This window comes from Lissotriton vulgaris, chromosome 6, assembly GCF_964263255.1.
Source record: "Lissotriton vulgaris chromosome 6, aLisVul1.2, whole genome shotgun sequence".
In the NCBI taxonomy this organism is placed as follows: Eukaryota; Metazoa; Chordata; class Amphibia; order Caudata; family Salamandridae; genus Lissotriton; species Lissotriton vulgaris.
Genome location: NC_141694.1, coordinates 1,694,154,445 through 1,694,181,810, shown reverse-complemented (window position 1 = coordinate 1,694,181,810; position 27,366 = coordinate 1,694,154,445). Strand labels below are relative to the sequence as shown.

The 27,366-nt window shown below is 43.4% G+C and overlaps 1 protein-coding gene across 1 annotated transcript in view; it reads left to right on the top strand.

The window, feature by feature from the left end:
- Window positions 1-27,366, top strand: part of USH2A (usherin) — a 2,319,650-nt gene that overhangs the window by 1,161,543 nt on the left and 1,130,741 nt on the right. The window contains exon 28 of the mRNA XM_086925936.1: window positions 4,767-5,395. Within this exon, the coding sequence (XP_086782062.1) occupies window positions 4,767-5,395 (629 nt within the window). The remainder of the gene's footprint in view (window positions 1-4,766; window positions 5,396-27,366) is intronic.

Genomic DNA, 27,366 nt, shown 5'->3' with positions numbered 1-27,366 from the left:
CCTTACAGAATAGCTAGCTTTTCTGTTGGCAAATCCAGATGCAACCTCCTGTGTCCTCTGTCCAATTTAGATTTGGTTACACAGACAACATTTACAGTGATATAGTTAGACAATTGGTTCAAAGTCATTTTGATTTTACCATATACCAATTCCTTGGTCTCAATCATGATAAACACTACAGTTTCCACATTTTGAGTGTCTCACAAGGTGGTTCAAGCCCCATAACTCAGTAAGTGTTTAGGTTGTCTTTTCGGGTAGGGGAGTGGCTCTGCCCAGATGATCTTTAACATTCTTGCGGAATACAAACAAAGGAGCATTCAAGATTGAGTTCCCCGGCATTGAGGACTGGCCGGTGTCTCAGAATAAATTTTGTTAATTGATTTGAGGTAGGGAAGAAGGTCATGACACATACCAGGCGGTTGTTGTCTTTTTTTTTTCGGTGTAGAAGTACATCTCTTGACCACGATGGAGCATGGACTGGTTACAGAGACCATGTTAGGCCCACTGAACAAAGTACCTTAAATCATGGTTGCAGAGCGTTGCGTGGATCCGCAGTGAAAATGTGTGGCACAGTCAAAGTGATGCATTGGTTCTGAGATGCAACGAGGCTCTGGTGTGAGTTCCTGTTGCACCATCGTTGAGGGTCCCATCGACGGGGCTTGCAATGCATAGTTTAACTTCGGGGATGCAGCGTTCAGCTGGCGATGTGTGGGTTCCGATGAGCTGCGAGGCTGTGATGTGGAGTCCAGCACTCCAGTTCGTCGTGGCTGCTATCAACAAGACATGTGAGGACCCAGACTGTGGATGCATTGTGCCATCGGGCAATGTGTCGGTTCGGAGGACCTGAAGGACAACGATCCAATCCATGCAACAGTGGCGATGCATCAGATCTGCGCCACTTAGACGGGGAGCTCTGTCAGTTCTGCTCCTGGTTTGGTCGGTCAGCTGAGAAGATGCATTGGTTCCTTTGGCAAGCACCTTAGGCCCACTTTAAAAGGTCCAGGACAAAAACATATTATAACATAAAAATAAATACAACGGACAACGGAATTCTCATCTGTGCCAATAGGGTTTCCTCATGCAAATTGAATTTTTGCTTTTGTCGTATTTTTATGTTATCACATGTTTTTGTATTGTATGTCTATGCTGGGTTTTTAAACAATATATGATAAGGAACTGTAATGACTTTTACTCCATGAGTTGGAGGAATGTTCCTCTTGTTTTTAAATATTGATACTTGTCATTTTAATAAAATTAGAGTTTTGTACGCGCTATATCTGAATCTAAGGGGGTTTCTTTTGCTTGACTATTTTGAAAGTTTCATGGGGACTGTCTTCAAGGGACATTAATATTCCTATGGTTCAATGTGGGAATGGGTGTAAGGTGTTTATCTGACTGATGCAAGGGCACTAGTAATTGTGTATAAAACTCAAGGGAGGCTTGCGTTTTTCATCTTTATAAAAGTGGCATTGTCAGAATTGTCATTTAAAATCCGATTTCACCATAAGTTAGGATTTTTTATCAGGAATCCAGAGACACCATACATGAAACAGTTATATCTTCCCATTTGGAAAGGTTCACTTATAAAATTTAATAAGATAATCTTAATGTTATCCTATGGGAGATATACGAATTTAAGAGTTTTTCATTACCAGGAGATATAAAATTAAGAGTACATGCCCTGTTTTTTAAATACATTGCACCCTGCCCTCGGGTTGACTTAGAATAATTAAAAATGAAGGTTTGGCCTAGCAAAAGGTTATTTGACCAGGGAAAATGGCAGGTTACGCTGCACACGCAGGCTCTGCCATGGCAGGCCTGAGACATGTTTAAAGGGCTACTTAAGTGGGTGGCACAATCGGTACTGCAGGCCCACTAGAAGCATTTAATTTACAGGCCATGGGTACAAGTAGTGCACTTTACTTCGGACTTATAGGTAAACTAAATACGCCAATTGGGTATGAGTCAATGTTACAATGTTTTAGGGAAAGAGTACAGGAACTTTAGCACTGGTTAGCAGTGGTGAAGGGCACAGAGTCCTACTGCGAGCAAAAACTAAGTCAGCAAAAAACAGGAGGTCTGAAGGCAAAAGGTTAGGGCAAACCACGCCAAGGATGCCAGGTCTAACAAAACCAATCACTCCTCTGAACACAACTGGACATGGAAAAGACAATAAAATTATGAACACCTAATGAGCTTTGAGTGCAATATGAAGGGCCAAACAATCTCTTTTCTTTTTAATAAATGTCATCAGGGCATTCTGAAGAAACACTTATAAGTGAATGATACAATGATGTCACCTGTCAATGAAAGTAAAGGAAGCTTGTGTAAACTGGCCATGAAATATCTGTGAGTTGGGAGAGCTGTCACCTTGCCTGATTCTATCAGTGGACATCACTAAATTGTTTTTCCTTCTTGCACAGTCATTAGCAGCTTCACACCAGCTCTTCTTCTATCCAGGAACTGATGCACAGCGTCACCTCATGTCTTGTATATAGTTTTGATTACTACTAAACTAATGTGTATCAGTGCTACTCCATTACTAGACAACCTACTACTCTGGCCCCTATTACAAGTGACTGTGTTCTGGCAGATATTTTTTGAGCCAGATAAAATCTGAATCCTCCAAGTCAGAATTTATTTGGGCCATTAAATAACTCCAAATTGCAAGTTTGTTCCCGATTATGGGGAATAATGTGAAAATGTTGGTGCTTAATGCACCAAAATCTGTATCTCCTGTTAATTATCCGGCATTTATCTCCCGATAAATTTAGACAAGTTTGACCTTCTGAAATATTTTGCATGACAACTACAGAAGTGTGATGTTAACCTGTGAAAAATTCCTAATCACAATCTGAGCAGTAACAGAATTACTGCACATACCATTATGATATCCGCAGTAACAGAAGTTACTGCACTTATCTCAATTAATCCAGCAGCTCATAATGGGGTGCGTAGAGTATGTATTCATATTTCCACTATTTTACCATTTATTATGCTAATATGTTGTTTATAATTTCAAGGAAATGTTACAATACTTTGTCCAAATATGTCAAATCTCTTAAAAATAGCATTTGAACCTCTCTTTTATGTACTATGTTACAAACCTGTATTCCTTTTTGTTTGCAGTGTAGCATGTTTTCAATAAAAGTACGAAACTGTAGAATATTGTTCATTTTCTTACTAAACTGTATTTCTTTCTCTAATATAACGTTTTTTTCCATCGGTTATATATGGTTGTACTTTACATTATGAGAGAAATTTAGAGCACACAGTCTTACCCGTGAACAGATTTCTTATTCTCCATATTCATTAAATCATATTAATAATGCTGGGGCATATTACCAAGCAATAGCGATAATTATCGCTATTGCTTGGTTAGAGACAATAAATTACCGCTGAGCTGCGGCGATTTTTATCGCAGATAAACCTTGGTATTACCAAGGTTTATCGCAAATGCGATAAAAATCGGCCGCAATGCATGAATATCGCTGAAAAGTCAGCGATATTCATGCATTACCGAGCTAAGGCTCTTAGCCATGTTATCCACCTCCCATTGGATAACATGGCTAAGAACTGCTCAGGGCAGGTGTTAGCTTTTGGAGATATTAGCGCTTAGCGCGAATATCTCCATAAGTTGGTAATAGGAGATAGCGATGTTAGCAACTGTTTCCAGTCGCTGACATCTTGGCACGCCCACTTTGAATGTCATTAGTGATAAATATCACTGACATGCAAAGTGGGGCCCAAGATGGTCGCCATCTCCTACTAGCTGTTGCTAACTGGTGTTAGCTACAGCTAGGTATTAGGGAGGTAATTCTATCTCCGCTTTCTTGGTTTTTAAAGCCAAAAAAGCGGGGATAAACCCCCTTGATAATATGCCCCGCTGTTAAGGGGCATATTATCAAGGGGGTTTATCTCCGCTTTTTTGGCTTTAAAAGCCAAGAAAGCGGAGATAAAATTATCTCCCAATTACCTAGCTGTCGCTAACACCAGTTAGCGACAGCTAGTAGGAGATGGCGACCAACTTGGGCCCCACTTTGCATGGTAGTGATATTTATCACTAATGACATGCAAAGAGGGCGTGCCAAGATGTCAGCGACTGGAAACAGTCGCTAACATCGCAATCTCCTATTACCAACTTATGGAGATATTCGCGCTAAGCGCGAATATCTCCAAAAGCTAACACCTGCCCTGAGCAGTTCTTAGCCATGTTATCCAATGGGAGGTGGATAACATGGCTAAGAGCCTTAGCTCGATAATGCATGAATATCGCTGACTTTTCAGCGATATTCATGCATTGCGGCCGATTTTTATTGCATTTGCGATAAACCTTGGTAATACCAAGGTTTATCTGCGATAAAAATCGCCGCAGCTCAGCGGTAATTTATTGTCTCTAACCAAGCAATAGCGATAATTATCGCTATTGCTTGATAATATGCCCCCAAATCTCTGGAAAAATGAGGAGTCAACCTCTCTTTTATGTACTATGTTACAACCCAAGAATCCTTTTTGTTAGCAGTGTAGCCGTATTTTCAATAAGACCACGGAACCCAAGCATGTTTTTCAAAGAGCCACAACACATTTTCTTACTAAACTGTATTCCTTTCTCTAAAATAACCTTTTTTTATCGATTACATATGGTTGGACTCTACATTCTGATAGAAATGTATAGCGCACAGTCTTACCCATGAACAGATTTCTTATTCTCAATATTCGATAAATCATATTAATAATGCTGTTATTGGTGTCGTTGATTTTTACAGTGCCTGGACCTGTTGACCCTCCACTTGTATTGGAAGCTAAGTCTACATCAGTGGTCATCAAGTGGCAGTCCCCTTCCATGCCTCATGGACTTGTTACTCATTACAACATTATCCAGAATGGTTACTTACTAACCACAGTTTCAGGAAGCAGTTCAAATTACACTGTTGCTGATCTGCAACCATATACAAAGTATAAGTTCAGAGTTGAAGCATGCACCTCGAAAGGATGCTCTCGTTCGGTGGAGTCACCAGCCATTCAAACTCTACCAGACAAACCCGCTGGTATCCCCGCACCAACATTATATTCTGACACACCAACTTCAGTCCGCCTTTCTTGGCAACCTCCTCGTCACCCAAATGGCATTATTGAGAACTTTACCATAGAACGCAGGCTGAAGGGAACAGAAAACATCTCAACGCTTGTGACTGTGCCTTTCCATCATTCCATGAAGTTCAAGGATCAGACTTCGGCTCTCAGTCCCTGGAAGACGTATGAATATCGGATATTGGCAAGCACTGTGAATGGAGGCACAAACAGCAGTGCATGGTCTGAAGTCACAACCAGGCCATCGAGACCAGTGGGCGTAAAAGCACCAGAGGTATTGGTCTTAGGACCAGACACAGTCAAGGTAGGCTGCTGAAATAGAATACTGAATATTTTAGTTATTATTATTATTTCTTTGTGTGCAAACCAACATGCACACATACATGAATATATACCTTATCTGTTACTGAGTTTGTAAAAGGGACCCTAGATATGGTCCACATATGGAGCTGTATTATTGGATGTGATAAATGTGCTGTCATTTGAGAAATATTAAAGAAAAGACAGGAGTATAACCCATAGAACAAATCAGGACTGGGTAGATAAGGTATAACAGAAACACAATGTCCTGAAAGGTGAAAGTCAATAGACAAGTATACATAGCATGTACATAGCATTACTTGGGTGGGCAAGAAGGAGATTACTCATTTTTTAAGTCCAAAGATAATTATTCATCTTTATGTGGTAACATTCATTTCATGGTCGGATATACACAGTTAGGAACAGCACTGCATTGAATGTATTGACAACCACAAGGAACTTGGTGCAACAAACGTGAATAAATAGTGCAGGTGGCTACGCAAGTGAAAGAGAAACAGCGTAGTCGGCGCACTGTGCATAAGGTGCAGACTATTTACAGTGAGTGGCTAGAACGGCGCATGTGACATTGTGATATCACAGTGGGCACAATTAATTTGGTTCAAGTTTAAAGCCACTAAGGAGAGGTGCGCCTATTAGTCAGGCTGTTGGGTCGACGGCGTTTCGATCCGGAGCATTTCGGATCATCATCAGGACTGGTTGTCTGATTTAGGGAGTGCTTCGAAGGATCCAGAAGAATTTGAATACTTGTACCCAAAAGGAATGGGAAGGCTTGAGGCAGCTTGGTAGGTCACCGGTTAGTTGGTGTCTTTGCTGCTCGGCAAAGCTCGCTGCAAATTTCAGGGTTCGTGTCGGCCCTGTAAGTAAGCCGTGCTTTGGTAGGTATATGCCGAGGAGGTCAGTGTTGCAGCCGGCCATTTCAATCTGCCGTTCTGAATGGGCGCTGATTAGATCAGCGCGTCCGTCTGCATGTCCGCGAGGCAGTTCTGTGAAGCAGCGAAGACACCAACTAACCGGTCAATCAATCAATCAAAGACATTTATAGAGCGCACTACCTACCCGTAGGGTCTCAAGGCGCTAAGGGGGGGGTGCCGTTACTGCTCGAACAGCCAGGTCTTGAGCTTCTTCCTGAAGGAGAGGTGGTCTTGGGTCAGGCGCAGGTCGGCAGGGAGGGAGTTCCAGGTCTTGGCGGCCAGGTAGGAGAAGGACCTTCCTCCTGTGGTGGTTCTGCGGATGCGTGGGACGGCGGCGAGGGCGAGGCTGGCAGAACGGAGGTGGCGTTTGGGAGCGTAGAAGTTGATTCGGTTGTTGAGGTAGCTCGGGCCTTGATCGTGTAGGGCTTTGTGTGCGTGGGTGAGGAGCCGGAAGGTGATTCTTTTGTTGACGGGGAGCCAGTGCAGGTCTCTCAGGTGTGCGGAGATGTGGCTGTTCCGTGGGATGTCGAGGATGAGTCTGGCTGAGGCGTTCTGGATCCGCTGGAGTCTCTTCTGGAGCTTGGCGGTGGTTCCTGCGTAGAGTGCGTTGCCGTAGTCCAGTCGGCTGGTGACGAGGGCCTGAGTGACGGTCTTCCTGGTCTCCGTGGGGATCCACCAGAAGATCTTCCGAAGCATGCGCAGGATGTTGAAGCACGACGAGGAGACGGCGTTGACTTGCCTGGTCATGGAGAGGGAGGAGTCCAGGATGAAGCCCAGGTTGCGTGCGTGGTTCGTCGGCTTGGGTGCGGTGCCCAGGGCGGGGGGCCACCAGGAGTCGTCCCAGCCCAGGATGAGGACCTCCGTCTTGTCTGAGTTCAGTTTCAGGCGGCTCGTCGTCATCCACTCGGCTACCTCTTTCATCCCTTCGTGCAGGTTGGCTCTGGCGGCGGCGGGGTCGTTGGTCAGGGAGAGGATCAGCTGGGTGTCGTCGGCGTAGGAGATAATGTTGAGGTTGTGTTGGCGTGCGATGGCCGCGAGGGGGCTCATGTAGACGTTGAAGAGTGTAGGGCTCAGCGAGGATCCTTGAGGGACGCTGCAGATGACTTCGGTGGCCTCTGACTTGTACGGTGGTAGGCGGACCCTCTGTGTTCTTCCGTTGAGGAAGGAGGCGATCCATTCCAGTGCCTTCTCCTGGATTCCGACGTTGCCGAGGCGCTGTACTAGGGTGCGGTGGCAGACCGTGTCGAAAGCCACGGAGAGGTCTAGGAGGATGAGGGCCGCTGTTTCTCCGTTGTCTATCAGGGCTCGAATGTCGTCGGTGGCGGCGATGAGGGCGGTCTCGGTGCTGTGGTTGGCACGGAATCCGGACTGCGATGGGTCGAGGGATCCATTCATCTCGAGGAAGGCGGCCAGCTGTTTGTTGACGGTTTTCTCGATGAATTTGGCTGGAAACGGGAGTAGAGAGATGGGGCGGTAATTCTTGAGTTCGGTGGGGTCTGCCGTAGGTTTCTTGAGTAGAGCGCTGAGTTCGGCGTGCTTCCAGCTCTCGGGGAAGGTGGCGGTGTAGAATGAGGTGTTGATAATGTCCCGCAGGTGGGGTGCGATGACAGTGTCGGCCCTGTTGAAGACGTGGTGAGGGCAGGGGTCGGTCGGAGATCCGGAGTGGACGGAGTTCATCACGCGGACGGTGTCTTCGGTGCTGATCGGGGTCCAGGCTCGGAGGGTGGTGGTGGGCGGCGTTGCTGTGGTCGTGGCGTGGGTCGGAAGGGTGCTGAAGCTGTTGTGTATGTCCGCGATCTTGTTGTGGAAGTAGGAGGCGAGGGATAGAAATGGCTGCCAAGCAACATACCTAAAGCTCAGTGGGGCAGTGGAAGCATTCCTCTTATCATAGAAATCCCCTATTTAATTTTCTTTTTTTTTACTCCTACCAGGTTCTCACTTTGCAAGCTGTTGAATTTAATAAAAACATTCACAAAGTTTTGACCTAATCAATTTTGCAGCTTCACAATTACTCAATCTCTAAATCAGATTATAACTGCAGATACTATTTAATAGTTGATTAACAGAAGCTTTTTCACCATGACCTACCAAGCTGCCTCAAGCCTTCCCATTCCTTTTGGGTACAAGAATTCAAATTCTTCTGGATCCTTCGAAGCACTCCCTAAATCAGACAACCAGTCCTGATGATGATCCGAAATGCTCCGGATCGAAACGCCGTCGACCCAACAGCCTGACTAATAGGCGCACCTCTCCTTAGGGGCTTTAAACTTGAACCAAATTAATTGTGCCCACTGTGATATCACAATGTCACATGCGCCGTTCTAGCCACTCCCTTTAAATAGTCGGCACCTTATGCACAGTGCGCCGACTACGCTGTTTCTCTTTCACTTGCGTCGCCACCTGCACTATTTATTCACGTTTGTTGCACCAAGTTCCTTGTGGTTGTCGAAACATTCTATGCAGTGCTGTTCCTAACTGTGTATATCCGACCATGAAATGAATGTTACTACATAAAGATGAATAATTATCTTTGGACTTAAAAAATGAGTTATCTCCTTCTTGCCCACCCAAGTAATGCTATGTACATGCTACGTATAATTGTCATTTGAGAAATATGGCAGCAAGTTTGTTCCATAGAGATTAGATTCATAATTTCAAACGTCATATTAATTGATGTAACAGAAGGGTAAAGATTTTGGGGGCATTGCAAAAACTATTGTGTGACAAAATGGTGTTGGACTGACTCTGAAAGGATATATTTATTTAATATTAACAGTGAAATTGCATCATTCCCTTCTCCACTGCAGTACGTCCGACCTAGGAGCTTCTGGCAGTGGACAATGAGAGGAATCTCCTTTACAGATAGAAATGGCTGCCAAGCAACATACCTAAAGCTCAGTGGGGCAGTGGAAGCATTCCTCTTATCATAGAAATCCCCTATTTAATTTTCTTTTTTTTTACTCCTACCAGGTTCTCACTTTGCAAGCTGTTGAATTTAATAAAAACATTCACAAAGTTTTGACCTAATCAATTTTGCAGCCTCACAATTACTCAATCTCTAAATCAGATTATAACTGCAGATACTATTTAATAGTTGATTAACAGAAGCTTTTTCACCATCCACTGCTTACCTACAATGTAAGAAACGGGTGGGTTGATGTATATATTGACTTAAATGATATTTGTTTACCCTGGCGTAATCTCATATGATTACCATTATTTTGGTTTGTTTTGATATGCGAAAAGACCAAGATTACGCCATTACACCACATCACGTAATCCAGATTTGATTGTGCGGAAATCCTATTATGGGAGCAGCAGAACAATGTGAATCAATAGAATCTTTTTTTTTTGCTTGAAATGCATCCTACCATTCAAAAGGATACAAGGATGCATTTAACAGTTACACTTGGAACAAAATGCCAGACTGGCATTTCACATAATATCACATAACAATGCAAAATAATTTCGTCATTTCATGTAATTGCCAGAAAGGAAATTCTGCAAATTTCACCCAGGCCTATTTATGTATTATAGTCCAGTTCAAGCCCCACATATTTCTTAAGTGGCACGTAGGCTTTTCCTCACATTTGGTAACTAGACCAAAGCAACATAGGAGAAAATGAGAGGAACAATGTGTAACACTACAACCAAACAAAAAGAGGCAAGAAATAGAGATCCAAAGTGTAGGAAAGTCATGATTTTAGCCCAGACCACTCCCCTTTTTTTGGGTGATGTTGGTGGTTACTGACCCTGGGATCTCATAATCAGGGCCAGCGGTCTGTCCTCTAAAGGGGTAAGTTGATTGGTATAATTCTAATTAGTGAGGACAGCCTACCTGTAAACTCTTAGTATGGGGTAGGGCATGTAGATGTAGAGACCCCAAATACCTTAATGCACTTATGTGTTCTCTGCTGTGGTGTCTGTTGCCATTTTAAAGACAGACCTGCCTTGCAGGATGGTTTTAAAATAAAACTGTGTCCAATTTCAACTTTGCAGTTAAAAGCAAATACAAAGTCCAAACTACCTTTTTATTACTTATATGTCACCACTAAGGTTTACCCTAGGTATTCCAAGTGTATGAAAAGCATTGGCAATATAAAACATGTGTTATATGCCCTGGTAGGGAAAACAGCCAAATCTGCTTTCCCTATTAAATTGCTGCTAGCACTATAGGCTAACATGGGAAAGTTTTTATTAAATATAATAAAGCCTAAGCTTGCGTTGGAGCCTGCTGGATATATCATTCAACAAGCAATACAACAAAACCATTGCCAGTACTCATAACTATTCACCATCTCATTCGAAAACAATCACACTCATAGTGATTGTAAAAGTTTATAAATATTTTTATTTTCTTTTTCTAATTAAAGTTCAGTACTTTTCAAAAGGACTCTCTAGTTTATGTTATTATTTTCATGAACATCGTCCATATTTTTCTTTTCCCGAACCACAAACTAATACAACCATAAAACATATATTTCAAATTTATGACAAAGACATAACAATTCATTTACTGATTCAAAGACTTTTTATGAATTTGAGTGAGCTCAAATTCCACAGCAATAAAAAGAAAAAAAGAAGAAAAGATAGAGAAACCCAAGGGAAAGGTTGGAAAAAGAATGTCACAGTTGTCAATTTAAAAAGTAACACAAACCCAGGGGGAATTTTGGCCAAACAGTTTAGGTATTCAGGTCATGCTAAGGACTTGATACTTATATTTTTGATAAAACTTGTTTGGACACAAGAGAAAGGTCTACGCGTTTCAAATCCAATATATTATTTGAGGGTTTTCCTCAGGACCTGGAATATGAGCTTGTGTGTTCTTTTTGCTGGCGGCACTCCTTGTGTCACACTGCACTTTAACGATTTGAGCAACAATGCCACTGTCACTTGCTCAGTTTGTGCTGAATCGTCTTTTCAATAAAGACGGCGATGTCACATTACAGCATCCAACTCATTTGTTGCCATAATCACACAATAATAGTGTTGAGCATTGCGCGTCGGAAGAGACCGTGGGTTCATTCATCAGCCCTGCTTCGCTGGTCCGCGTACACTCGCCTATCTCCCACTGAGGCAAGCCAATCTATATATATATCATTCAAAGCATCAAACTAATAGTTAGATGAAACCTCACAACTTATCAAGGTAGGATTTAAAATAACTATTACAGGAAAGTGGTTTCAGAACTTTCTATCCTGGAGTTAACTAAAGCAGCCCTGTAGCAGCCTCTTCTGATTTGTCAGCCTTTGGCAGCCTGAGCAGAGCTGCTCACTGAGTGGGTGTGAAGAGGCAGAGGGCTGCAACAATATAGCTATTTAGTGGGAAGAAATCTCCTTCCGGGAGAAGCCAGGGAGAGAAAAGGGACTGGGTATATAAGTTGGATTTCAGGTGCAGGGGCCTCTCCAGAAACAGATGTCAAAGGACTCAGAACACCACAATTCCATGATTTCTATTCAAATGGGAGCCATCCAATTACTTAGTAGAAGGGCTGGAAGGGCATTGTAGTTAGTTGTTAGCCCCACCTCTGGGTTGGGTTACACCGACACACACTCCAAGGAGATTTTCTCCATTTTGATTTTGGGAGAATGTTGCATTCTGGGCTAGACGTTTGCCACATTTCTGAGAAGGTGGTCATACTAGAGGGAGGGAGCTTAGTGTCCATTGGTTAGGTTGCTCCCCTCCCTCAAGCCCAGAAATGAAGGATAAATAAGGCAGTTCTGCAGAGCTCACCAGATCACTACCTGGTAAAGAAGAGGAGAAGGACTGCCCTGCGGAACCCCTGACTGCACCAAAGAGAGGATTGCACTCTGAAAGACTGCACCTGCTGCAATCATAAGGGTCCACAAAGAAAGGACTGTACCTAACTCCCAAAGAGAAGGAGTGGACCCCCTGACTAGCAACAGTTCTCCTCTCTGTCTATTCGAGGACCCAACCTTGCCTTTCCACCGAGTAACTGAGCTGCAGCAGGCCGTTGTTGTCAACTCAAACTTCCAGCCCGAGGACCTGCCTACAAGCATGTCGATGAGACAAAAGACCCAAGAAAAGTTCAAAGTCCAAAGGTAAAATTTAGACTGGTACCTAGTTTTCAGCCTAGCCGGCCCGCAGTCCATCGCGGTCGGCCTGAAACTTTGTCCTGATAGCACACCCCCTAGAGGTTGTGAGTGAGTGGCGCTTTAAGCTTTTGGAAACTATAAAGTACATTGTGGTTTTATATCTTTTGTCGTTTTGGTGTAAGTTTAAAGAAAAAAATATTTCCTACCCTCAAACAGTTTGACGCAATTACTGAACATGTACGGCAATTGCACTGGCGTCAAGTGGATAAGAAAATCCTGTTCATTTTTCATGATTTACAAAATTCAGGAGACTCTGTGGATCAGGGTGTTCCTACTGACAATCATTAACCATTAATTGTGGCTTCATGAATGTTGCTAAGCCTCAGAGTGAAAGGCTGGGAGTCTTTCTTTGACCATTACCTCTTCAGAGGTGGCAAGATGGAGCAGTCAAGACTTACAGTGGCAAATGATAGAAACAAAAATCTAGCACACCACAAGAATAATGTAAAATAATTAAATTATCTAACCAGTGATATTTCTTTTAGAAAAAGAATAGAATTGTTCTTTGCATGAAGATTTAATATTATAAATATTTACCTCATATACAGTAGAGGCAAACTATACCGCTGTACAGTCTCCTCAGCACAATCTGCCAAAAAGTACAAAGACAAGCCCATAATATTTGCATACTCTACCATACCTTACCTAGTTTGATCTAAAAACATTCGTACAACTGCATACATCAAATAGATTTCTCTTAAGGAAAAAAAAGGAGGAGATTGGGATATACCTAAGTGAAAGATGGAATAAAAGTACAGGTTATTAACAATTAATGCCCCCAAGAATCAACCATGGCATATGAGAGTGCTACAATGGAAAGCAAGTACAAATCTCAGTTAGTGAGCAACTGCGGTGTAGTGCCTTGATTTACCTGTGCAGCACAGAAGGAGAAAAGCCAGGTATAAAAAGAGATAACTACATTTATTTAAAGTAGAGCAGACTGTATTATTCAGCTAAAGAAATACTACAGTATCTTCATTATGTATACGATTTCCCAGTTCTCAAGCACTGGTTCCTAGCTGGTCTTGAACAACCTAAAAATATGAAACTACATCTAGGGAAATACTCAGAGGAAAATTACTTGAAAAATATATGTTTATATTTGTATGTTGAGGTTCAAGAACATCAACAAATTTGGTAGTTCATGAGGCCCATCATAGCTTAACATGTACCTCAAAGGTTCCATCTACATAGCCCAGTGGCTTACCTAAAGTACAGAGGGTAGCAGCCTTGTTTATGTAGAGTCTGGTTGGTAGCAATGCAGTTTTCTCAAATCCATCTTAGCTTTTGGATAGGGACCACTAAAACCTCTACACAATGTTGAAATGTATTGTCCATCTTAAGCACTCTGAGAAGGAGCACCTTGCAGCTTGGAAAAAGAAGATTTTTATTAGTTTTGCAAACTCCCAGTTTGATCCCATGTAGCTAAGGGTCTTTTTTCATCCATCTGATATCGATCAAAATTTCAGCTTCTGAGATGTCTAACCTAAGGTATTCCAAAGTAGGTCCAAATTCAGCAGAAGGTCTTAAAATGTATTTGAGTCTACCTCACCTGTTAGTACACCATTTGAGAGAACTTATCATGTCTTAAGTAGTTTCTATCCATTTGGACACTAATTTATCCGAGCAATGCTTTAATATGTGTTGAATTCCAAGACATTGATTCTGGGATCTATACTTTTAGGGCTCACAACAAAATGTTACTTATTGGAAGATAATTTCTGAAGGCATTGATGTTGTCAAGAGAAAATATTATCCTGCAGACTATCTCTTGTTCCACCGCTTTAAATCCATAACCTCATTAGCTTCAATAGCTACTTAAGTACAACCCATAACCCTGTATCCTTCAGGACCACCCCAATGCGGTTCCAGATAGAAAAGAGTGAAAGACTAGCCCTTTAAAGAACACTAGATCACAATGCATTCACTGTCCATAACTCAGCTTCCTTTCTACTTACTTGTTGACTTTATGTTCATGTTTGACCATGTACACTGCTCTGCTGCGTTTGGGCAAGTTTGCTGTACATAAGTCTCATATATAGTTATATATGCATACATAATCAAAAAGACCATAAAATCAGCATGAGCCTTTGCATGAGTCCTGGGCCATACATGCTAACGAAAGAGAGAGTTTGTTCCTTACTTTGAAGAACAGCTACTATCCAAGAGATGTATTAATCCTGCATCATTGTATCTACCTAAATATTCAGAATTTTTAACCATCACAGTTGATGTCCCGTGGTCAAAATCATTTGATCTAAACAGAGAACTTTTCCCACCCATCTTAACTTCAGCAATAATAATATTCCTTATAGTGTAATTGCATCTGAAATGGTCTTCTAACTGAAGAATTTAGTATTTTTAATCAAGCCCTTACCTTACCTGGTCTCCTATAGCTATTTTGCAAGTTGAAATACCGAATATTTACTTTCAAACTCATATACTTTTTCTGTCTGGTTGATTAGGAAAGACACTCTCCATTTTTCCTTCATTTGCCAATATGTGAGTACAAATTTCTTTTAAACACATGTGACAACCCTTTGTGACCCTTGACTAGCCTGGATGTCTCTCTCGTAGGGTGGTCCCTAGTTTTAAAGAAAAATGCACATTTGAACCTCAATCAAGCCATCTCGTTCACTGAGGAAACCTACCCTCATCTATGGATATCAGTAGAATAGAGCTCCTCCGTTAATTCCCTGAAGGCATAGGAGAAGGCACCTTATTTTAATCTAAATTGCTTTATTACTGATGTAATTTTTGGCTCTTTAAAATGACATATCTATGTGGTCTTTATGTTGCACAAACTAAGGCGAAAGGCAGCGGAACGCTGTACAGGTCCAAGGCAAAGACAAACGGCCTTTTTACGAGTTTGGTGGACTGCCGAACCAATGGTGGCTGTCACTTGAGCACCAGACTGGCGGTCCACCCGCTGTATTGCGACTATGGTAGTGGGACCACCACAGAACCACTGCTACCACCCATATTCTTGATCCTATGGCAGTGGCACAGCAGTCAGAGGCCACGATATGCTGGCGGCACAGCTGCTGCACCGCCAAGATATTGTGAGTTTACTCACCGCCACAATTTTCATGGCGGTGAGCCTGCCATGAAAAGTGTGGTGGTGGGGAACTGGTGCCTCGGGGCCTGGCGTGAATGCATAGGGCTCATGGTGTACCCCTCTGTCTGTATGCACTCCCTGTTCCTACACGCCATGGACTTCACTGTCCATGCCAGGCAGGAACGCGCTTTGGTGCTTCCATTGAGGTGCCTTTCTAAGGCTCACATACAAAGCAAAGCAGGACCACCCAACCTACATTCCAGTTGTAATCTGGCGGGTGGTTTCAGTACGAGTTTGGCAGTGTGCCAGCGGGGCACTGGCATGGCAGCCCACTGTCAATCTGCCAAACTTGGAAAAAGGTCCAAAGTCAGCATGTGAGTGACGGCCTAGCATGATTCCAAGGTGTGAAAGTGTACTCCTCTGGATCCAAGCACTTTCATGGCATTTACCGGACATAATTTTCTGTTGTACCTAATTGTTCCACTGTTCCAACCCAATGTATTCTCTCAATCAATTGCCCTACTTGTCAATGTTGATTGTTTGTGGCACAAGTTTAGTATAACTGCACTTGCTATATTTTCCGCTTGCCTTGCCACACTCTATGAGCTTTTGAACAGTGTTTCCCGTAGTGCTTATCATTTCAAAAAGTATGAAAGTCATTTGAACTTTATATTCATTTGGTTTTGTTTTAGCTGAGACTCAAATATACAAAACTCTGATTAGTTGAAACAGTAATGCCTATGCGATGGTAAACAAGAATTTAAGGCGGAATACGGTTTCTCAAGAGTAAGTGAAAAACCACACTTCGGAGTTCTTTTTTTCAGCCAGCTTTCACTAGAAAATCATGATAAAAGGGGAACAGAGAAAATAGACAGGACTAGATAAAAAAAAAACACTAGCGGGAAATAATCTCAACCCCAGTACCCCATGTAATTCCCTATTGGGGAACCGTTAAAACAGCCTAGTAATTCCACACCTCAAAGTTAGGTTACCCGTATGTGGGTAGCTCTATGTGCAGAATGACCGATGGGTTTTTTCCTACCTCTAGTAATGATGGCTTATGGATTAAAATATTACAAATTAAGGGCGGTTCATCTGTAGCAGCATTGTAGATATGCATTTTTGTTTTTCCCATCTGGAAACTCTTTCCATGTGAAAGAATCTGGAGGCATATTACCAAGCAATCGCGATAATTATCGCTATTGCTTGGTTAAAGACAAAAAATTACCGCTAAGCTGCGGCGATTTTTATCGCAAATAAACCTTGGTATTACCAAGGTTTATCGCAAATGCGATAAAAATCGGCCGGAATGCATGAATATCGCTGAAAAGTCAGCGATATTCATGCATTACCGAGCTAATGCTCTTAGCCATGTTATCCACATCCCATTGGATAACATGGCTAAGAACTGCTCAAGGCAGGTGTTAGCTTTTGGAGATATTCGCGCTTAGCGCGAATATCTCCAAAAGTTGGTAATAGGAGATAGCGATGTTAGCGACTGTTTCAAGTAGCTAACATCTTGGCACGCCCACTTTGCATGTCATTAGTGATACATATCACTGACATGCAAAGTGGGGCCCAAGATGGTCGCTATCTCCTACTAGCTGTCGGTAACTGGTGTTAGCGACAGCTAGGTAATAGGGAGATAATTTTATCTCCACTTTCTTGGCTTTTAAAGCTAAAAAAGCGGAGATAAACCCCCTTGCTAATATGCCCCCAAATTCCTTACACTATCAGAGAATGTAGTGGTGCATTTTTTTCTACTAAATGTAGATGCACTCAGTGAAGTTGCACAGAAAAAACTCATAAAAACTTTCTGGAAACTCATTACGATTTGACAGTTTTCTCTCCAACTTTCCTTGCCTGCTGATTAGATCTTTGTTCCAGTTTTCGTGCCAAGTTGACTTTGGGTAATAGTTGTGCTTTATTAGTTTTTTTCATTTTTTTCTTTTTAAAATGCCGCTTACCCCCATTGCTGCGACTGCACTGGGTGCTGACCTGTGGAGGGGGGTGCTGTGACCTTAGGGGGCTCTGTGTTCAGGAATATCTTATGATAGGAGAGATGAGGGGCACTTTTGCAGGTGGTAGTGAGAGAATCCGAGGAGGCGGTCATGGGACTTGGGGGAGCCAAAAATGATTGTCGCACCTGGAGCCACCAGCGCTAAAGGCGGCCATGAGAGGGCCTTGAGACGCCTATAACTTACAAATATCCACAGGACGTAGGTTGAATGAGGGGCACCCTAAGGGTGGATGTCTCCTTAAACTGCGGCTGCAGAGATCTGTGTTATGCTGTTTGGACGTACCATGTCAGTGAGAAAAATGATATGATTTTGGGGCTATTTCCTAACTTTTGGATGCTTCCCCTTCACTTTCCCTCCCCTGGGAACACTTAAATTCCAGCACATAATTTCATTGTTGAATGCAGACAATCAACCCTTCTTGAAATAATTGTACAGTCAGACATCCCATTTGTGAGTTTACAGAGTACTCATTTTTGATACTGTGAATCAGGATCTACCAATTGCATCCACAGATGAACTTAGATGTGCAAAGTGTTGGTAAACCGGCCATGTGTGATTTTGTCACTTGGGAAACTAAAAGATCAGATAGGAATGTAGCTTGCCTGATAGTACGGCAGGGCCAGGGTGTAGCTATCATGAAACCAGGACTGTCTTAAGCGCTGGTGGTGCACAGTGTGACAATGTTTGCTGGTACCCCCCATTTACCACCTCTGCCACATATTTCCTCACTACCACCCTTTCACAATGCCCGCAAGCCTCCTTAACCACTCTCTCTCAGATTTATTTAATTATTTTTATAGCACCACTCATACCACTGTAGGATGTCGGAGCACTTTACATCACACACAAATTACACAGACAATCATGTGTAAATCAGTGTATAGGAAATGTTACATAAGGCAGAGGACTACAAGGTGTAGGAGTCACATGTCATCTACACTGATAGGCAGTATAGTTTGAGAGTGCTTGAAAGACTGGAGGAAAAATCATTATATTCTAATCCATAACTTGCAGTTTGCATGCATCTCTTTGATGACAGTTAATAGGTCACTGTTCTATATTAGGATTTCTATATATGCAAGTAAAAAAGGATCTCTCCAACAAAAGCAGTGACCCACTGACCTATTTAAATATATGCACTTTATTATTGGCATGCAGTAGGCATATTAACCCTCTGAGCTAGCTTAGGATGAGTCAAAACTTCCATTAGACAAAACTCCGATCACTCTCCAGGAAGAACATTAAGCACTGGAGAAATCTTGACCATTTAATTGTTGACTGAAGAATGCTGGAGGCCAGAAACGCGGCCGCACGTGCTTCTAACACCATCATATACTTGCAAAAAACAGCACCAGCAGCCGAGGCCGCCACCAGGTGAGGTGCCACCGGTCTAGAGCCGGCCCTGCTTGACGAAAATAAAATTTGGTGCAAGTTAATGACCGGTGGGGGAATAGGCCAAACTTTTTCTTTCTTTCATACGCCTTTCCTGCACAGGAAAGACTAACATACAAGTAATCAGTGTGTTCCACACCAGAGGATGCTGAGCATATAGGGCAGTGCCCACGTGCATGGGAGCTGGGAGTAATAACACAATGTTAATTAGACAAAGAAGAAGCTGGACACCTGCCTACTGCTGAGATTTGGACTAAAACCACAAGCTGCTTCCACAATCACCTATTTAAATAAACGCCTGTAATTGCTCGCCCCCGTCCTTTTACTTCAAGGGCGAGCGCGCGGCTCCGACTACGCTACCCAACGCCCAGGCACGTTATCACGCAGCTGCGCGCGGGCCTCATCGCAGGCATTGTGCCGTGACCACGTCTGGAAGTAAGATGCTGTTTACATGCAAATTGTTTATTCAGGATCATGGGTTCGAATCAAGCCTTTGAAATTAAGATGTAATAGTCTGCAAATCAAAGAGGAAATTTTGGAATATGTCGTAATCTATTAAAACAAGTAGGCAAAAATGATCATTGCGCACAGTAAGGATGCCTTGCAGGGCTGCCTCTGAAGTTTTCAATTATTTACATCATTCAGTTGGGAATGAGCTCTGGAGGGCAGGATAACTACCATTGTTTTGGCTGGCATACAAACTTCATTCAAGGGAAATTAGTGTAACCAAACAAGAGGGATTTTGTAGCCTAGAAGCCTCTTTTGTGTAAACACGCGCATGCTTCCCTGGATTTCATTTTGTACGAATGCCAAAAGTATTGCTACAGTGACTCTCTACCAGAGCACACTGCAGAATGAACCTGCCAAAAACCACCCACCTATTACAATTAAGCCACAAGGCATTTACTCATTGTTACTTCTGCCGAAATATTGAGGATTATATATGCATGAATATTTAGGGTTCATGACAGACGAAAAGAAAATTCACAGAAGTATTTATGAGTATGTCAAGTAGTACTCGTGTAGTATATCATGATGCACTCCCAGGCGCGCTCGGCACAGGTAAGAGCGGTGGAGTGGGGCGGGATGGGGGGGGGGGGGAGTCAATAGACAGCGGGATAGGTAAAATTAAATTAAATAATAAATAAAACCACTTATCTTGCGCTCGCCGCATTGCCGACTGGGCAATGTGGCGAGCACAAGGTGAGTGGTTTTATTATTTTTTTATTTAATTTTACCTGTCCTGTCTGTCGACTTACCCGCGCCCCGTCCCGCTCCACCCCACCGCTCTTACCTGTGCCGGTAGCGCCTGAGCCCTCCTACATGCTTTTGTGAACCAGCCCCAAAACATCTAACTCCCTCTTAATATAAGAGCAAAGAGGGTGCCGTCTTGTCTATTTGTACTAATTGTGTATAGTTATTTGCCGAATATTCCCATTTTATACCCATTTTAAATGCTTTATGGCAATTCACAAAAGCATGCAAAAGTACGTAAACAGTACTACATGAGTGCTACTTTATGCATTCCAAAATGCCTTTGTGAACGGGCCCCATCGTTTTGTTGGCTGCAATGTCCATCAAGAACAACTCCATATCATAGTTCAGCAGCCACCATGCATGTCTAAAACGTGGCAAAGAAAATTACATTGAGATGACTCTGTCAAATACCTGTATAAATACATAAACAGGTGTGAGGATTTGGGTTATTAGTTAAGAGGGTTGGAAGCCCCACTGAAATAATAAACACAATCCTCGACAAGCTGAACCACAAAACTCACTGAAATAACCAGTGCTTAATCCTCTGGTAGCATGGCACAAAACTGTCAGGATTATTATATGCAGCTCACAAACAGTAATACAGTGAAACACCTCTCAAGAAAAATCTGACACCAATGTAGAAAAATAGAGTACATTTTCATAAATAAAATGTCAGAAGTCCAAAAATTCAAACAACAGAACCAGAGATATTCAGTTTCAAAGTTGTAAGTAAGTATGGCACCTGAAAGCAAACAGCGTCAGCTACGGTTATCTGGTTGCGCCAGCCCGGGATAAAGCCACAAGTTCAGACAGACTGAGATGGTGTGCAGGCCAGCTACCAGGGACGTCCTGCTGAGAGTTGTACCTTGGATTCTGGATGCGAAGTTGAATTGCGCTGAGCTGCATCAGTGATGATGGAGATACCGATCTGGAACTGAGAGTCAAAGTCTGGCATCGATCTGCAATACAAGGTCCTGCATTGAGCTGCATTGGTGCACATGAAGCCACCGATCAACAGCTGCAATTCGAAGTCCATTATTGAGTTGCGATGCGAGGTCCTACGTTGTGCTAGGGTGGTGCAAATGGAGTCACTGATCAGGTGCTCTGGTGCAAATTTTGGCATCGAACTGTGATGCAAGGCCCTGCGTCAAGCTGCTTTGCTCTGCATGAGCAAAGTGGAGGAGTGCACTCTGATGCCGATCCAGGAGTTATGGGGCATTTCCTGGGGATCAAGATTTACTCCAGCAGAGTTTAGGTGCATATTTCAAGGTCTATGGAGTATGTGGTCTCCCTGCACTCACACGGAAGGCCAGCCAACTAGCCTTTAGAGTCACTATGGTGGTTCTGGGATCAAGAAGATGGTCCAGTCTCCCTCAGGCAGCAGGGCAGTCCTTCCACCAGCAGTAGAGTTCTTCCAGCAGTGAGGTAGCAGAGCAGTCATTCTTCCAAGTCCTCTACGGGTTCAGATTTGATCTGATGAGTGGTCCAGAAGGGCCAATAGTTATACCTAGTGCCAGTCTTTGAAGTGGGTGACATCCTGGCTACTCCCACATATGATTCTGTAAAGATTTTCCTTTCCCCTGCCAATGCTCCAAGAGGACAGGGTTGACAAAAGACTAGTGTTAGGTTCCTACCCAAAGCCATCCTAGCCTACACCTAGTTCCCCTTTGGATCACTGTCTGGCAGGAATACACAAACTGTTAATCAAAAAGGGGGAAGGGGGGATCACTTGTCCTGTATAACCTGGGTACAGTTCTTACTAGAATGACCTTTGTTAAAAGACCCTCATACACGTGTAGTCATGGTGGTATGGGCGGTATATCTTGATTCTCCGCCTTCGTTTACACGTCTGTGCAGAATCACGGGGTCAGTTGGTATGCACCCTCCACCTGGAGGAGAACACCCTAGGTTAAAACAGTAGTGATCAGTGATTGTTGGTGAAGTGAGAGTGAATTTCTTAAAAACAATCCAATCATGCCGGGGAAAAAATAATTTTATTGACCGGGATTGAATTGATGATAGAGGATATGGTTGAATACGTTGGGGAAATTATTAGGATTCACACATATTCAATCCTCCTGTGTACAGAAAATGGTCAACATGTTTCAGCCTTCAGCCTTCAGCTGCATGTTCGCGAGCGGAGCAACGAGGTATGGCGCGGATAGACCGAACGACCGAGTCACTGAACGGAGATAAGTATCCATCCGCTCCTTTAACTTAATCTTACTCCTGTTTCTGTAGGAGCCCCTCCTTCAAGCCTCTGGGTACCCGTGAAATGTTAAAAAGTAACTAATGGAAGGTATGTGTTTTGAGTATACTTTCGGTATCTGGGGTTAAATCACAACAGCCTCCTGATACTGTTGCTTGTAGTAACAACACCTTTTAAAACCCCAAACTTATGTTGGTGATTAAATAGCTTTCTACCTTACTAAGATTCCTTTTGAAACCAGACCTTTACGTATCTTACTGAACAATAAGTATTTTGAGGAACCCTAGGGAGATGCATGAACTCTAGAGTTACCTTTACCTCCTGCCATACACCTTTGGAGGTTCCCAGCCATGACTTGTTTCCCAGTACTGAGTATGTGGTTTATGTCCCCTAGAGATAGGGAGTCTGATAGCGTAGTTTTAACTCTTGAGTAAAAACCTATTTTTAATTTAAGTTTTGCACTAATCCTTATGACCCACACCCTAGCAATACTATTCCTTTTTTTCACTTATAGGTCCAACCTTGACCTTCATTAGAGAGTAGACCTTAGTCACTCTCTTCACCGAACTCACCTGGTCCTGAAGAAAGCCGCACCGACCCCTTGGGCAATAAGGCTGAAACATGTCGACCATTTTCTGTACACAGGAGGATTGAATATGTGTGAATCCTAATAATTTCCCCAACGTATTCAACCATATCCTCTATCATCAATTCAATCCCGGTCAATAAAATTATTTCTTCCCCGGCATGATTGGATTGTTTTTAAGAAATTCACTCTCACTTCACCAACAATCACTGATCACTACTGTTTTAACCTAGGGTGTTCTCCTCCAGGTGGAGGGTGCATACCAACTGACCCCGTGATTCTGCACAGACGTGTAAACGAAGGCGGAGAATCAAGATATACCGCCCATACCACCATGACTACACGTGTATGAGGGTCTTTTAACAAAGGTCATTCTAGTAAGAACTGTACCCAGGTTATACAGGACAAGTGATCCCCCCTTCCCCCTTTTCGATTAACAGTATTTAAAGCCAATGAACTTGGTGGGATCACTAATTTTCCTTCTCCCCATTCTTGATTGCTACAGGAATACACAAACACCAACAGCAGAGCCATTCACAGTCATGTGACCCAGGACCAGGGTTTAATTTGAGCTAGTGGTTCCCAGTGCGCGGCACCAACACTTAATTGCCAGCACCAGCTCTAGTAGCAGTCCACCACATGGTGCTGCTGTCTGTTTAATTTTGAGATGATCACAACAACCATGCTTAATAAGGTGAATCACATTGAAAATTAATCATACCAGCCTCTGACGCCATTATTATGGCTTTGTGTGGCCTGAAATAGTCTGCATTGTCACACTAGTAGGAGTGCGAATGTTAGGTGTTATGTTGGTAGTGTCATTGGCAGTGCTAGCAGGTGCAATGTCTGGTGCAGGCTGTAGTGGTCTTCAAAGGGGAGACCTGGCACTTAATGTTTTACAAATTAAGTACTACCCAGGATACTGGCAGCAGGAACCAAATGATGCAGGCCCAAAAAGGACAACTTTCTAAAAGTGTAATTTTCAGCATCGCGACTTAAAATTCAACTTTACCATTAAAGAGGATTTTAAATTACAATTCATTTGATTCCAAATACAATATTTCCACCTGCTCCCAATGTAACGTTAGCACTTATTAAATGTAATAAGGTAACCCAATGTTATTCAATGGGACAGATATGCCTTACAGTAGTGAAAAATGTGTATGAGTTTTTCATTACCAGGACATGCATGTCCTGCTTTTTAAATGCAGCGTACCCTGAGCTAAGTGCCCACTGAGAAACTCATGCATTCACTCACAGACCCTCTCAGAGAATGATGCACCCACTAAAAGACCTGCTGAGACACTCATGCACCTACTCAGAGCCCCACTTAGACACTTACCCACCCACTCATAGACCCACTCACAGACTCATGCACTCATTCACAGATGTACTCTGAGACTCATGCACCTACTCACAGACCCACTCGGAGACTCATGCGCTCACTCACAGACCCACTCAAAGAATCATGTTCTCACTCACAGAGCCACTTAGACTCTCACACCCACTCACAGACTCAATTAGAGACTCATGTACTCACTTACAGAGTAGACCCAATCAGACTCTGATGCTCTCACCCACTGACTGACTCGCACACTTTTGGAGGCAGTTGCAAACCCACTCACAGACCCACTAAGACACTCATGCACCCACTCAGACATTCACTCAGATACTCATGCACCCACTCAGATACCCACACACCCACTCAACGACCCACTCACAGACTCATTCACCCACTCACAGACCCACTCTAACACTCATGCACTCACTCACAGACTGACTCACGCACACATGGAGTCACTCATAAACCCACTCAGACACTCTCACACCCACTCCCACCAGGAAAAAGCGAACACCTACCTCCCAAGGGTGGGCACCTCGGGAGGTAACAGGAGCGCGCCCTGGGGGGTGGTGGTCCGCTGGGCCATAAAAGCCTCCATGAGGGGTGATACAAGGCCCCCCTCCATCATAAAACTTTGGTCTCTGGAGGTGGTGGTCCCCGGGGAGAGGGGTATGCAACAGACCCCATACAGTCATTTATTTCAGCCCCAGTGGTGGTCCTTGGTTCTGCAAGGTGCAACACCCTCCCTGCAATTCATTGAATTGTCCTGGGGATGTGGCGGTCCCCGGGTCAGCAGGGGGACATACAGGCCACCTGATTCATTTTTATATGTTTTGCCTTGGGGAGGTCGCGGTCTCCAGGGCGCGGGTGGGCTCAGCGGTGATGATATTTGTAAGTGCCTTGGGGAGGTGGCTGTCCCGGGGCTGCAGGGGGGCCACACAGTCCCCGCATTAATTGAACTTTATTTTCCTGAGGAGGTGGCAGTCCCCAGGGACCAGCCACATTGGTATTTTTAAGTGCTCTAGGGAGGTGACAGACACCCGGGTTGGGAGTGGCCATGCAGGCCCCCCACATTAATTTAACTTCATTACCCCCGGGGAGGTGATGGTCCCCAGGGCACAGGCAGGCCAAGCTGACTCACCAGCATTGATATTCTTAAATGCCCCAGGTAGTTGGCAGTGCCCGGGGCTGCGGGTGTCTGTGTGGCCCCCCTACATTAACCTAACTCCATTTGCCCCAGGGAGGTGGTGATCCCTGGGTGCGGGTCAGCCCAGCAGGCCCACCCACATACACATTTAAGGTGTCCTTGGAAGGAGAAGAGCACTGTGAGCCCCCTCCTTTATATAATTGCTCATGCCACTGGGACCTGACCCACCATAGGGGCAAAAAATTATGGAAGTGTGGAATCTCACTCACATTATTTAAAAAACATGTTTTTTTTGTAATTTAGCCTAGGGGTCAGGGTATTCCTTACCTGCCCCCTTTTTTTTTTTTCTGGGACTCGTAGCTGAGTGCCAACATGGATGCCAACACTTCCTGGTGGAAGCACATGGCAGCCAATCAGATCTCATCATGAGATCGGAGGACTTCACAAAGCCTTTGTCTCCCTATATGTACAATTTGTTTTTCCTCTTAATAACTCAAAAACTACTAAACAGATTAACACCAATTTGCAAAAAGGACCAACAGCTACCTTTCTCCTAAATTTGGTGTAATTTGATTAAGTAGTTCGGGCTGTAGTTGTGTCTAAAATCTCAATCGGAATTAACATGGGGAAAACACGTTTTGGGACCCCCCTTTTTACTTGACCCCCACTTGACAGATCACCAAAGAACTTTCAAAACAGCAGCTGAAGTGAGCGAGATATTTGTTTTGAAAATTTTGCGAGAATTCATCAAACAGCGCCAAAGTTAATGGCAAAGCAACACTTGGTTTTGTCTGGGACCATCTTCCTTTTATCAATTCTGTCTATTTTATTAATTTCACCACTTTGAGAAGCTTTATAAAAACCGTGAGGAGTTATTCCATGTTACTTTCTCCTTTGACATTTCCATTTTTCTCCGACACTGGCATATCTGATCCCATATTGCATCTTATCTGTGCCTACTGTCGTGTATTTGGAGCCTTTCTTATGTTCTCTTTTTTTCTGAGCTCCCACAATAAGGACTAGTCCTTCTTTTGATTCTGGGCACTGTTAGACTTCACATATTTGCTGTAGTTTCCCCTGACTTTTTGCCTCTACCTCCTGCACTTTTGACGGTGTGATGGATTTTGTTTTTCTGGCTTAGAAGGTTTGGGCTCTTTGCAACTGCTGATCAGTGTCAAAGTGCAGGTGCTCCCAGTGTAAATTGTTATTACAATTGGTTATCCCTGATTGGCATATCTGATTTACTGGTAAGTCCCTAGTAAAGTGCACTGTGTGTGCCCAGGGCTTATAAATCACACACGACTAGTGAGCCTCCAGCAATGATCGTTCCCTGCACACCAGTAGCCTTTCAAAGGTGTCTCAGATCTGTCACTGCTGTGTCTGCGGGAGTAATTTCTACTGCCATGTTAACCTGGCAAGTGCACCTACTTGCCAGGCCCTAACCTTTCCTTTTCTAACATGTAAGTCACCCTTGAGGTAGGCCAAAGGTACATCCATCGGCGGGTGTAGTGTATGTTAAAGATCTGACATGTACTGGTGTGTTTTACCTGTCCTGATAATAAAAATTCTGTGTATTTCATTTTTCACTATTGCAAGGACTAGCTCTCCCATAGGCTATCCTTGGGGCTCACCTGTAATATTTAACATGTGTACCTTTCAAATGGGAAAAGCTAGAGATTTTAAGTTTAGGCTCTCAAAACTCAGAATTTAATAACAAACATTTTAGGGAAGGTGTTTTTAAATGGTGTGTTTGAAAATTGCACTTTTAAAAAGTGGCCATTTTCTTGTATAACCATCCGTTGTGCCTCTGCCTGTTTGTGTATTCACTGTCTGGTTTTGGAGTGACAGGAGCTGGGGATGTGCATACACTCTAGACAGTCACAAGGAGGTTGAGTTTGCCTTGCCTTTCCTGGGT